General features: G+C 40.5%; 1 protein-coding gene and 2 pseudogenes across 3 annotated transcripts in view; 1 reads left to right on the top strand and 2 right to left on the bottom strand.

Annotated features, from left to right (window-relative positions):
* SRGAP1 (SLIT-ROBO Rho GTPase activating protein 1) overlaps positions 1-14444 on the bottom strand; it is a 284852-nt gene that overhangs the window by 13992 nt on the left and 256416 nt on the right. For all 3 annotated transcript variants that reach the window (XM_047865066.1, XM_047865065.1, XM_047865067.1), the window contains exons 16-18: positions 14048-14153; positions 9719-9943; positions 7677-7756 (exon numbers count right to left, since the gene is read on the bottom strand). In XM_047865066.1, coding sequence (XP_047721022.1) covers positions 7677-7756; positions 9719-9943; positions 14048-14153 — 411 coding nt within the window. The remainder of the gene's footprint in view (positions 1-7676; positions 7757-9718; positions 9944-14047; positions 14154-14444) is intronic.
* Positions 3802-4227, top strand: LOC125169595 (60S ribosomal protein L26-like; annotated as a pseudogene).
* Positions 12534-13000, bottom strand: LOC125169594 (COMM domain-containing protein 1-like; annotated as a pseudogene).

The raw sequence follows: 14444 nt of genomic DNA, 5'->3' as shown, positions 1-14444 counted from the left end.
ATACAAATCAAAACCACAACGAGATACCACCTCACACCTGTCAGAATGGCTAACATTAACAACTCAGGCACAACAGATGTTGGCGAGGATGTGGAGAGAGAGGATCTCTTTTGCATTGTTGGTGGGAATGCAAACTGGTGCAGCCATTCTGGAAAACAATATGGAGGTTCCTCAAAAAACTAAAAATAGAACTACCCTACGACCCAGCAATTGCACTACTAGGCATTTATCCACGGGATACTGGTGTGCTGTTTCGAAGGGACACGTGCACCCCCATGTTTATAGCAGCACTATCAACAATAGCCAAAGTATGGAAAGAGCCCAGATGTCCACTGGCAGATGAACAGATAAAAAGGATACGGTATTTGTATACAATGGAGTATTACTCGGCAATCAAAAAGAATGAAATCTTGCCATTTGCAACTACGTGGATGGAACTGGAGGGTATTATGCTAAGCGAAATTAGTCACAGAAAGACAAATATCTTATGTCTTCACTCCTATGAAGACTTTAAGACACAGAACAGATGAACACAAGGGAAGGGAAGCAAAAATAATATAAAAACAGGGAGGGGGACAAAACATAAGAGACTTAAATATGGAGAACAAACAGAGGGTTACTGGAGGGGTTGTGGGAAGGGGGATGGGTTAAATGGGTAAGGGGCATTAAGGAATCTACTCCTGAAATTACTGTTGCGTTATATGCTAAGTAACTTGGATGTAAATTAAAAAAATAAAAAAAAAAGAATTAAAAAAAAAATTCAAATGTTCTCTGGGCCACATAAGGGAAAAGCATAAAAATAAAAAAACACATTAAAAAAGCTTAGGGTTTACCTTCTATGAAAGAGCCTAGATGAATATCAGCTATGCATTTAAAATAAAGACAAAAAATCGCTCCATCTTTTTGCTAGTGGTTAATGTTTAAGGGGAATATTTCATATGGCAGAATCACAATGCTATGATTTACATGTAGTATACTTCTCAGCAAAGTAGGTGAAGAATAATTTTAAAACAACAGTTTAAATCCTTTAACAACTGACTATAACTTTTAGATCGCATGTTAGCATGCTAGTATTCCCTCCTAAAATTATATTATTAAAACAATATGAATAACAGATTTATTAAATATCTACAAACCTGCTCCGTAGAGGAGGGACTATAACTTCATATTTAAAGAGAATGACTGTATAGTTTGTTCTCAAATTGCAGATAAAGAATAAGTCAGAGATGACTGATGCCAATTTTTTTTTAATGCCAGTTCTCCTTTAGGAACAGAAATAAACATGTCCATGGTACAGGGGACATGAATAAACATATCCAGGGAGGAAAGAAGACATGCCCATTTGTTAAAAAGAACTTTATGACATGCAGTTCTCAAATTCCTATGTGAACATGCCCATGTAAAGTTGAATTTCATTTTACTGAAAAAAACAATGGGAAGATACCAGCCCACAAAATAGTGTACAGTTTACGTACTTGTCAGAGGGAAATGAAGAAAGAACCATTAAGGTTCTTTAGACATTAATTAGACATTAATTAGACATTTAGTCATACACTGTCAATGCTGGCCAAGGGCTATTTAAGACTATTTAACAGATACTTATGTATTTTATCCTAATTTCATAATCATGCACTCTAATGCTTGTTATCTCTTTTTATTTCTTGAAACAACTAGCAACAGGATTATCAGACTGTTTATTTAATTCAGATGTGGAGAGATTATGAAAGAATGACCAGATGAATCAGAAGTACATTTTTAGTGGTAATTCCATATCAACTAGTAATTCTGAGCAATTTCATTATTTTGACTCTTTCTACTCCTCAGGGAGTCATTCCAGAGCCAAGTGTCCATCAATAAGCTACTTCTACACATCTCAGTCTACTCACTGCAGAGCAAATCAATCTTAGGGCATGGCAGAGTCACATGGTCCTTTCACAGAGAGTCACATGGTCCTCTAAGGTCCTGCAGAGACTCTACAGAATGCTGCTGTTATCAGTAACAGTAAGAGTGAACACGATAACTTCATTTTCCTGCATGGCTATTATAACTGTGCAATGGGGGGACAATTCAGTGCAGCTGATTTTTCTGACTGCCCAGAACTATCAAGTCTTAGATTTCCATTTCTTGTCATTTTATACAAAACGCCAGTACCTCACATTTTCTCTTGGGCACCTGCTGTCCCTGGCACTGTCCCTTCTAGATCTGTTACCCACTGCCCTTGTAGGTGCTGGTTTCGTTCTATGACAGCCTCTCTTTCAGAAACAAAAACTATCCTTCTCTAGTGATATCATGACGGACAAAAGAAAATACAATACCCAGGGGATCGCAAAGATAATCAATACGCTAGTTAATTTAGTTACAGAACTTTACAGGTTGGCTGTGGGCAAGGATATCTGTCCTTTGTACGCAATGCTTTCTTTTCCAGCAAAATCAGGTGAACATGGTTAAAACATTATCGAAAACACAGAGCTCTCAGCAAAGCTTCTCTTTTGTAGTCAAGAGGTAAGAACAACTAACAGATGGCGTGGTGGGGAGACTGATGTTTAGGAAGAGAGACGGCTGGGGCTTTGTCTTAGCTTTTCCTGCCACTAGGGAAATACTCTGAAGGAGACAGAGAAGTCATCGGTGAGAAAGGAATAAATCACACGGAGAAAGAAAGAAACTCGAGTAAAAAGAAGGGATGGTGGCAAGGGTAGGGCTCAGAGACTTTCAAAAGCAACATCACAGAAGTAGAAGCTCTCACTGTGAAGAATTTCTTCTAAATGAAGTTCTGAAAATGTCAGTTCATCCTACTTTTAGAAACAAACTTTTTTTTTTTTTTTAAAGCAGAGGGTGGACATGAGACATCCTGATTACCCTCTTGCTGAAATGAATGAAAAATCTTGGGATTAAAAAGAAATCTTTGTAATTGCATTAAGAAGCTACCACCGTAGTAGGGAATATCAAAGACAAAAAACTCAACGAAATGGGAACGCAGTGAGGTAAACAGAACACTAGAAAATGTGAGTCAGAGTTTGCCTTGAGGGCACTTTCCCTGCCGGGTTAACTTAAGCTTTCATTTTGGACAAAAAACGAAATCAAGGGTCTACTCAGTTTGGACAATGTAAGCCCCCTCCACAAAAGATCACGCTCGCAGTGTCACCGTGAATTCCTAGGGCTAGAAGTCATCCTCCCTTCCTGCCCTCCATACTTCTCCATAGACTGTATACATCACCACTGTCCCCTCCCAGACTTAAAAAAAAGAATCTATCTCAAACCTTGGAACAAATCATCTCCAAGAACCCCAACCACATTCCAGTCCTCAGGCAGGTTTGCAGTTAAAAATCACACAACTTGGGTGGCCTGGAAAACCTAAAGCTAAAAATTCAATATGGTCCCAAGTTGGTTATGCCCCATGCAGAAGTAAATGAGAAGATTCTCTGGAGGAACACATAAAAATGTACAAAACACTCTGGAAAATAAGACTCAATGAGCAAGAGACAACACAAATCCAGGAAGAATGCAGATATTAGAATGATCAGAATCACAATTTATAACGATGGAAAGGATTAATATGAGGAAAGAGCAAACAACTACAAAGAATGATCAAGCAGCAGATAGGAAAGTGAACCAAACAACTTGTAGAAAAAAACCAAAAAATATAAATGCAATGGATGGCTTTAAAGCAGATTAGTCACAGCTGAAGAGAAAATAAAAGGATCATGCATATAGCTAAGGAAGTACTAAGAGAAAACTGACAGCTTTATATGTTCATATTAAAAAAAGTCTTGTATGGCCACGGCTGAAGCACCAGTGGCCAAAATGATGTTCAATCTTTTGGTGACTTCTGAATGGAGCAAGAACCACAAAAGGCATTCCAATGCATCTTTCCACATTTGTGGGAAGATTATGTCTTCCCCTCTTTCCACAGAGCTGAGAGAGAAGTATGTTTGATGTTTGATCCATGTCCATCCAAAAGGATGATGAAGTTCAGGTTGTAGGAGGACACTACAAAGGCAAATTGGCAAAGTAGCCCAGGTTTACGGGAAGAAATACGTCATCTACGCTGAGCAAGTACAGAGGGAGAGGGCGCACTGCACAACTGTCCACGTGGGCTTTCACCCTGGCCAGGTGGTTATCACTAGACTCAACCTGGACAAGGACCTTGAACAGAAAGCCAAATCTTGCCAAGTAGGAAAGGAAAAGGGCAAATATAAGGAAGAAACTAATGAGAAAATGAAGGAATAAAGTAATCTTATATATGACTTTAAATAAATACTGTTAAAAAATTAAAAAAAAAACCTGTTAAAATGAAAAAAAGTGTTGGGGCGCCTGGGTGGCTTGGTCGGTTAAGCGTCCGACTTCGGCTCAGGTCACGATCTCACGGTCCGTGGGTTCAAGCCCCGTGTCGGGCTCTGTGCTGACAGCTCAGAGCCTGGAGCCTGTTTCAGATTCTGTGTCTCCCTCTCTCTCTGCCCCTCCCCTGTTCATGCTGTTTCTCTCTGTCTCAAAAATAAATGTTAAAAAAAAAAAAATTAAAAAAAAAATGAAAAAAAGTGTTGAAAAGTTATGTTAAAGATTAAACTTGTTAGAAAAAGGAAAAAAAATGATCTCTAAAGAGAAAAGTATAAACGTGTATTGAGAGACATTCAATATGTTTGTTGACTGGAAGACTGAATATTATAAAAATATCTATTCTCTGGGGTGCCTGGGTGGCGCAGTCGGTTAAGCGTCTGACTTCAGCCAGGTCACGATCTCGCGGTCCGTGAGTTCGAGCCCCGCGTCAGGCTCTGGGCTGATGGCTCAGAGCCTGGAGCCTGTTTCCGATTCTGTGTCTCCCTCTCTCTGCCCCTCCCCCGTTCATGCTCTGTCTCTCTCTGTCCCAAAAATAAATAAACGTTGAAAAAAAAATTAAAAAAAAATATATATCTATTCTCTCCACATTAACATACATAGAATCAGTCCAACTGCAATCAAAACCCAAGAGGTTTTCAATTTTTGTTTAAGAACTTGAAAAACTGAGTCTAAAATTTAAGTGAAGTTGTAAAGATCAAGAATTGCTAAGGAGAACCGTCAAAGGTCTTGATTTGCCAAATATTAAGATTTATTAAAAAGTATCAAAATTAAGAGAGGAGGGATAGACAAGTAGACCAGTGGAAAGGAGAGAGCCCAGAAACAGACTTGTTCAGAGAGGACATGTGATTTGTGCAGAGCTGTGGAGAAAGAACAATTAATGTTGGGACAATAGTGCATCCACATGGAGAAAAAAGAATGGACCCCAACCTCACACCATACCCTCAAAGAAATTCCTGGTAGATTAAAGACCTATGTGTGAAAAACAAAACCTGAAAGGATTTAAAAAAGAATATGGGGGAATTATCTTCATTACCTCTGGACACAGAAGGATTTCTTAAAGGAGACACAAAGGGAAGCAACCATGAAGGACAAGATTGGTTAACTTCTTTAAAATCTCCTTGTTTAGCAAAAGATGTAATAATAAGCACATGAAAGACAAATTACAGAGCACAAGATATTTGCAAAACATATACACAATACCAGACCCGATCCAGACCCACAAAGAACTCTTAGAAATAAGAAAAAAACCAAAGCCCAGTCAAACTAAGACAAGCAAAAAAAAAAAAAAAAAAGCCCAGAGAAACTAACAGTGGGCAAATGGGACTTAAATGGGCAAAAGACTTGACAGAAATTTCACAAAAAAAGTGAAGCATGTAAAAGTAAGTATAGCTAGCTATATGAACTGTATTTTTTATTTTCTGTATTCTGACATCCAGGGCCTGGGTGGTGCTCGAGGGACTATCCCTCCCAAGGTTTACCAATTCCTACAGATAGCGTAAATCACTCGCCTGGTGTGTTTTTCAAATACAAACCCGCCCATCCAGAGCCCAACACCCCAACCACCTCCTTGGGGTCACTATCCACCTGTCCTAATCTCCTGCGCCAGGTAATCACCTGACAAGAGACAACACCTATAACCCAGAGCCCGCTGAAATTATTCAAACTAGCCAATCCGAAACCCGCTTACCTTGCCCTGCCTGTTGCTTCTCGTGGAAACCACAGCAAAGACTCCTGCCTGCCTGCTCTTTCTACGGCTGCCTTCTGACCGACCCTGGTGCATTTCCCTGTGGCCCCGTGAGGCAAGATGTACCTTTTCTCTTGGGTACTGTAACAAAGTATCTTTTCAGTGGTAATCAACTCCTGATCTGTGGCAGTTACTATATGTCAAATTTTCTATTAATACTCTATATCGCAAAATAACACCTTCATCAGTAATCAGAGAAATGCAAATTAAAATCACAAGATACCATCACACTGACAATACTGGCAAAGATTATAATGTTTGATATTGATACAATGAAGTGTGGATGAATACATCCAACTGGAAGACCAACATATTGCTGGTGTGGTGTATATAATTAGAATTCTTTTCTTTTCTTTTTTTAGTATCTTATTTCTTTTTGAGACAAAGAGAGGGAGACAGCATGAGCAGGGGAGGGGCAGAGAGAGAGGGAGACACTCTGAGCTGTCAGCACAGAGTCCAAAGTGGGGCTCGAACTCACAAACCGCAAGATCATGACCTGAGCTGAAGTCAGACACCTACTGACTGAGCCACCCAGGCTCCCCTAGAACTCTTTTCAAAAATGGTGTGGCTTTATCCAGTCAAGTTGAAAACATGCTTATTGCTAGGTGAGTATATCCTGGAGAAACTCCTGTTTGTTTGCAGTACTGTGATAGCATACATGTTCAAAATATTCGTAGCAGCACTGTTTTTAAGGGCAAAAAATAGAGAACACCTCACATATTCACCAATAACAAAGGAAATACAATAGGATATCATACAGTTGTAAAACAAAATGATTATAATTGCATGCAACAATGTGGGTGAGTCACAGGAGCGTAATACTGAGGGGAAAATAATCATGACAAGTCTTTACAGTAGGATTCCATTTACAGAAAGTTCAGGAAAATAGAAAATGAGGGGCCCCTGGGTGGCTCAGTCTGTTGAAAGTCTAACTCTTGATTTTGGCTTAGGTCACGATCTCAAGGTTTGAGGGTTTGAGCCCCGCTGATAGCTCACAGTGCAGAGCCTGCTTGGGATTCTCTCACTCCTTCTCTGCCCCTCTCCCACGCTCTGTCTCTCGTTCTCAAAAATAAACATTAAAGGGGGCGCCTGGGTGGCTCAGTTGGCTAAGCATCCAACTTAGGCTCAGGTCGTGATCTTGCGGTTCATGAGTTCAAGCCCTGCATCGGGCTCTGTGCTGTCAGCTCGAAGGCTGGAGCCTGCTTCGGATTCTGTGTCTCCCTCTCTTTCTGCCCCTCCCCTACTCACTCTCTGTCTCTCTCTCTCTAAACATTACAAAAATTTTTTTACTTAAAAAAAAATAAACATTGAATAAAAAAAGAAAATAGAAAATGAAACAATAAACCATTTGAAAACAAACATATAGTGGTTACCCCTGCGGGAGTAAGGAAGGCAATGGTAACGGAGAAGAGCAAAGGTGATGCTGTCTTTTTTCTTAAACTTGGGGGTGGTCTGTGGTGTTCACTGTAATATTATTTTTCATATCTTACATACATTTTATAAATACTTTTGTAGCTACTGAATTCTTAATATAAACACTTCCCAAAAAAGTGGGTATTAAGATTAGTTTTATAATGGTGTGGGTCCAAGGGCATACCGTCTTCACTGGTGTGGGGCTCCGTACCAGCGTCCTGATCCACTTCCTCCAGTGTACCGTGCTCACTGTAAGGGCTGTCACTGCCAAGTGCAAACAGAAATTCATGTAAAGCCAAAGGAAGAATTTCAAAAATGAACAAGTGCTACTCTACGTAAAGATGTAGGACTTTGGAATGGCAAAAGAGTCAGTTACTGGAGAGCCTTTCCATTAGACGCTGGAGCCTCCAAGGATTATCTGGTCTTATGGGAGTCTAGGTCCTTCATCACTGACTGGTCATTCGTATCCACAGAAGTTAAAGTTGGCTGAATTCTAGCGGAGTGCGATTATTGTGCTACGGCTACACCAGTTTTTGTAAATTCGTGTCACTATTCCTTACTGCATATAAATTGATGGCTCTTTGATTTCTGCTTTGAATCGACTGTAGTATCTTTCCCATCTTCCGACATGTGTTCATTTTAGATTCGTGAGACTCACGATTTTATTCTTTTTAAAAACTTACCCTTTAACACTACCACACTCCTCAAATATGTGCTGGTGAATGGGATGCGTCTACCACAAAGAGAAACCTGACATTGCTGTAAAAGCCCACTTAAGTTGCTGGTGTTGGCGAGAAAGAGTAACTGCTTTATCACTGACTTTCTGTTTAAAATGAGCGATTGCCCGTGGAAACACTATGAATGGGAAAAGGACACAATCAAGCACAGGCGACTGGCTGCAAGCCTCCTTATTAGGGACTTTACCCTGTTTGTGGAAAAGTGGTGACCACAAAAGTTGTAGGATACAACAAAATCAGATAATATTGACTGGACCTCCACATATCGCTCTTTGATGAAAGGAGTCAGAGCAAAACTTACTGATATGGCCCTGAACATTTGCAAGTGCTAAGATACTGGCTTTACAGTAAGTATGACTCTGAAGATAAAATTATGCATCTCGCCAGGGCTGAGTTTTATACATTTATCCTCCAAGAGCCAAGATCAGTCAGTACCTTGCGCATAGTAAGGGCTCAAGTGAATATTTTTAAACTCGAATTTCACGTGTAAAATTACTGGCTACACCACAGAACTGGAATCTATCATGGTTTGTTGTTAATTTAGAAAGAAGTGCTTCTGGAAATAGTTAATCTTCAGTTTTCTTAGGGCACAAGCCAATCGTAATGTGTTTTAAGCCCATTATTATGGTTTAGGTGTACTTTCAGGTACTTAGGATCTTTCAGCTACCTTCTACTTAATCCCCGGTGAGGCAATGGGATGTGTCCTGAGAATCGTCCAGAATGGGTTTACATAGGTCTCCTTCCAGCTGCTCCTGGATCTGAGCTGCACAGAACAGTTTCTGAAGTGGGCTGGGAGGCAGCTGTTGAGTGGGTAGGGTCATGTGGGCTTTGGAATCAGACAGACCTGGGCTGCCTCCAGTTACAATTAGTCATTGGACAGGCTTCTTGGCCTCACTTTACTTGGTAGAGTGGTTAGTGTATAAAGTGATCACATGCACCAAGGAGCTGGCACACAGTAGGGGTTCAAGGATTAAAATAAATGTGCTTAAAACGACCATTACTACTATAATTGGTTAGGATAATATTTATTAGTAAGAATGGAAATAAGAATGAAAACATATTTGGTTGAGAGGGCTCCTTTAAAATGATAAACTTGAAATACTTACAGCCAAAACTATTTCAGAATGAAACTGAAATCTGTCAGTTCAATCAGTTATCTTTGTTATAAAAGTAAAATTAGTACAGCTCTATACGATACGTTTCAAAACCACTATTCTCTACAGAAGTTACAATAGGGTGGATAGATCTTAAAGGATGTCATCCTTGAGGGAAAAGGGAAGGGATGAATAGGAATTTCCCTAGTGAGAGGCCATGCTGTCATGGGTCTTAGTATTCTCATCTAATCTAAAGAAGCGTTCCTGCTTCTTCTTTTTTTTAAAAAATCGGAATCTTTGGCAACTTGCAGTCAATTCTTTTTCTTAATTAAATTGATATGTATACTTCCATGATGTTTCCAGGGCAGGGGAAAGACTAAAATGCTTGGACTTACCAGTAGTCATCCCCAGCCATACATTTCTCATAAACAGGGCCATCCAGCTCTTTAGCATCCGGGAAAATAGTTTCATGGTGGATGATGATGGTTTTGACAATTTCATTCACATGCGCCTGACAAGACACTTGATCCTGTATTTCTGGAACGGGCATCAATGTCGGGCCAAAACAAATGGCCAGGTTATAAGGGTCCATCATGTTCTCATCGCTGTACTGTGAAAGGCTATGAAAAAAAGAAAAGTTATAAAAGGCGAGAGAGAAAAAACAAAACTGATTTTTTTTTGTTTGTTTATTTTTGAGAAAGAGAAAGAGAAAGAGAGAGAGAGAGAGAGAGAGAGAGAGAGAGCGCGAGCATGAGCAGGGGAGGGGCAGAGAGAGATGCAGACACAGAATCCAAAGCAGGCTCCAGGCTGTAAGTGCAGAGCCCAACGAGGAGTTTGAACTCATGAACCACAAGACCTTGGCCTGAGCCAAAGTCGGATGCTTAGCCGACTGAGCCACCCAGGTACCCTGAAAACTGATGTTTAATAAAACACTTTATATTTTGAAAATAGGGATCCAAAGCATTTTATTTGGTTTTTGTTATTAGAATAAGATGATGTTCCATACTACTTTAAGTTGGCTCAACAAATTCCAAAGGAAGTAAAGCAACTTATAAACTTTCAACTAGAAAGAAACTGAAAGGGGAATATAAATCCTACTTACTTAATTAGGTGGCATTTTTCAAAGCCACAAGAGTTTAAGATAATTTCTATTCCAATGGAGACCAGGATCAAGTAAATGAGTTTCATTTGTAAATACTATGGTCAGGCTCTAAATGCTACTCAAGTAAATCCGGGAAGGTCAGTAGTGAGCTCCATAAAACTTGATGGATGTCGTCAAAATTGTCCTCCCACTAATCAAAAACATCTCAGATTTCAGTTTTTTTCCCATAAATCTTGAGGAAAGCCTTGAGGAAAACAAAGCACCCTTTGTTTGTAACCACTGAAAGAAGGCAAACAACTCTGGGCTTTATGATGTGTTTTTGGGTAAGACCACCAACACTACCCTGTCAATGTCAGAAGAGACACTTTTTTTTTTTTTTAATTTTTTTTTTCAACGTTTATTTATTTTTTTTGTGACAGAGAGAGACAGAGCATGAACGGGGGAGGGGCAGAGAGAGAGGGAGACACAGACTCGGAAACAGGCTCCAGGCTCTGAGCCATCAGCCCAGAGCCTGACGCGGGGCTCGAACTCATGGACCGCGAGATCTTGACCTGGCTGAAGTCGGACGCTTAACCGACTGCACCACCCAGGCGCCCCAGAAGAGACACTGTTAAGTGCAAGAGAAGGGGAAAAGAATCCCCAGTTCTCTCATTCCTTTTAAAGCTGGCAAACGACAAACTTTGGGGAGATTTCTGGTTGCCTCAAACTAATTTCTAAATTCAACCCCATGGGTATCTGTGAGGTATTTTCCACAAGGGCCTCAAAATAAGTCTGCTCTTTTTTACTCTAACATGTGCACAAAGTGTTGTTCTAGGGAGAAGCTAGAGACATTATCTTTTTGTGAAGAAAATGTCAATCTTGAAAGGACATATAAAATCCAGGTGAACAGATGACAAATGCAAGAAGGAAAAAAGAGACTCAGCCACATTTGTGGGATGGTGACAGACACAAAGACATTGAAATACCACATGACCTGATACTTTGCCCTTTTTTGGAACTGATAGCCTAGAAAGTCGAAAATACAAAAGCATTATCTCCTCAGCTAACATATGTCTTTCCCTTCTGCCATTTCTCAAGCAGACAATCTTTAAAAAAAGTTCACAATAAAGGGGACGGTCATGTTACAGATCATCTGGAAAACGGATGCACAGAGGACAAGTGAGATTCAGAGTAAGAATGGTCTAATTTTCAAAAGACACAAGTAAGCTCAACAGGGAGAGTCGCAATTCATCTTTCTGGGTCTTTCATTTAGTGCTGGCTTGAAGAGCAAAATCTTCATATAAAAATGTGATATCCAGGTTTCAACTTCACAATTAAAAGAGAATAGGTTATTTCTTTTCTCAAAATTCCTGTCCCACGCGTCCTATCCTAGAGGCTGAGGCTGGTCTCTGCATGAAGGCAGGTGTAGCAAGCCGGGGGCATCTTTGGGCAGACATGCTGAAAGCAATGCCAGCCGGCTGACTCCTGGCACATTTGCTGTTCTGTTGAGATACATGGTGAGTTCGAGTCGGGTTTTGAGAACTTTCTTTTAAAAAAGTTTTTTTAAAGTTTACTTATTTTTGAGAAAGAGACTGAGAGAGCAAGTGGGGAGGGGCAGAGAGAGAGGGAGAGAGAGAAAGAGAGAGAGAGAAAATCCCTGGCAGGCTCTGCACTGTCATCACGGAGCCTGATGCAGGGGCTCGAACTCATGAACCACGAGATCGCGACCTAAGCCGAAAACAAGAGTTGGATGCTTAACCAAATGAACCACCCAGGCGCCCCTGGTTTTGAGAACTTTCTTGATTTATGGTCTGCTTTCCTAGTCTACTGTGGTTTTTTGGTTCATGGTGGGTTTTGCTCAGGTGTGTCTGGAAAATTCGGTAGGGACAGCATGCAGAGGGCCAGCGGCAATGCAAAAGGCACTTCATACTGGGGGAAGTGAAGCAATTAAAGGTGAAGACAGCAAGCCTCCAGATTTTTGTTTTTTATGAATTTGAGGATTTAATACTAATGAGGGAGTAAGATTTACACACACACACACACACCCGACCCAAGGTCACTGGGGATGGATCATGAACACCTTTGCTTCAACAATTCCATTTTCAGCAATGCAGGTCAAATTCCTGAATTCATAGAAATTCAGGCTCCTGTCCACGTTTCCCTATTTCCAACTTCATTATAGCAACAGGGGTGCGTATTTGAGTTGAGTGCCTTGGATGTGATTTGCCATCAATTCTCTCGTTCAGGCCCCGAAGCCCACTGTCCAACAGGCTCTGGTTCATGAAGCTCTCTTGAATTTTTGTCTTAGGCTCTTCCAGAGCTTGTAAATGACAGCAACTTGTTGAGATGTGACCACCCCTTGCTTTTTGGTTTAAGCAGTCAAGAATGCCTCCAGTTGGTTGTCTACAGATGCAACAGACCTACGAATCCCCCTCATCTTTGCCAGAAAGGGGCAGAGCTCTTCAGGTGATGCCTCCACATACAGTCGGTTCCGCAGCAGCAACTCCGTGATGTCCTGGTGCCCGTGGAAATCTTTCTAGGCAAGGCTGCTCAGCAGCCTGCTCAGAGGTTTGGAGCCCGCGAGCTTGCCTGCCATAGTCAGCAAGCCTTCAGATTTTTAAAGCTGCCTGGGTAACTAGGCTTATTTAAAGGCAAAATTTATAGCCATCTATTTAACCTACACATAGTGTATATCCATCTCTCTAGATACTGCTTATTTCCAGTGGCGACTTCTGTACAAATGGGTTCCTACTGTCACTTGTGCATATTTTACTTCCTTGCAAGCATTTCCCCATGATACTTGGTTTCCAGGGTCAATCTGACTGGGTATGATTTCAGAAATGGTTAGCAGGATTGTAGTAAGTCCTCATGGCTTCTGAGAACTTTAAACGTCTAATGAAGTAGAGAACATATCCTAGTTTTAGGAAGGGAGAATCCGTGCCACATGGAGAAGGCATTTCCCTGAGCTTACTCCCCTTCGATCATTGAATACCAAGGGGACTCTCAGATATGACTTGAGGAAGATAGTCTTATAATGGGCCCCATTTTTGTTATTATAAAGTAATGCAAATGAAAATCCAGTTGCCTAAATTATAACAATAAAGTTTCTTTGAAAATAAGGCAGTGATTATCTTAAGGGTTCTGTGACATTGTTTTAGAGACTTTTAGAAGTATCTTCTTCTTGACGAGGTCTCATTATATTGAATTTGCAGACACTCTTTCTTGGATCTGTATATAATTTGCACCTATAGTTGCACTCCTCCCTTGACTACAACATCAAAAATCCCAGACATTTTCTGCAGTGAGCAGGTGGGTTGCATCATTTTGACAAAAACATTCATGACATTAGCTTTGGATGGAAGTTGGAAAAACATGTATTTCACTGAACAAGTGTTCTTTTTAGTAATATTTGTATATTTTTGCATGTAAGGCCACAGTTTCTGCATCTTTCATCTATCATGCAATGACCTTGATCTGCTGAGGAAAAACATAACTTTGGTCTACATTTAATCATCTCCTCTTCGAATCTGCTGATAAATGGGACCTAATGTACATTTTACAGAATCCAAGAACAAAAACAGAATTCAGAGCAGTGCAAACGGAATGGAAGACAGGCATTTTGGCAGAGCATTAGGGTACTTACTGATTGAGGAAGGCAAAGAGGTACCTCATCACGATAAGGACAGACCTAGGCAAGGTCAGGAGGAGTTTGCGGATGTGAAGCGCCCTCTCATAGAGATTATCTATTCCTACAGACAGAAGAGAACATGGTCAGGATCCTTTCATCTGCTAGATTTAAAGTAGAACACTGAGTACCAAATTTCATATCCGACCATAAGCAATCCTTTGGCCCTAGGTGGGACGTAACTGTAATCAAGACAGTGAATCCATGATCAGCTTGGGTGTAACACCATTTCTGAGTGTCTCCTTTGACCCATCACTGTTTTTTCTGATTTCCATGGTCTCGAGCAACTTAGCGTCTTCTAGGTTTAAAAATAATTTTTCACTTGCTGTTATTTCTAGATTTTGCATCTGATATG

This window comes from Prionailurus viverrinus, chromosome B4 (assembly GCF_022837055.1).
Source record: "Prionailurus viverrinus isolate Anna chromosome B4, UM_Priviv_1.0, whole genome shotgun sequence".
In the NCBI taxonomy this organism is placed as follows: domain Eukaryota; kingdom Metazoa; phylum Chordata; class Mammalia; order Carnivora; family Felidae; genus Prionailurus; species Prionailurus viverrinus.
This window is presented reverse-complemented; position numbering and strand designations above follow the sequence as displayed.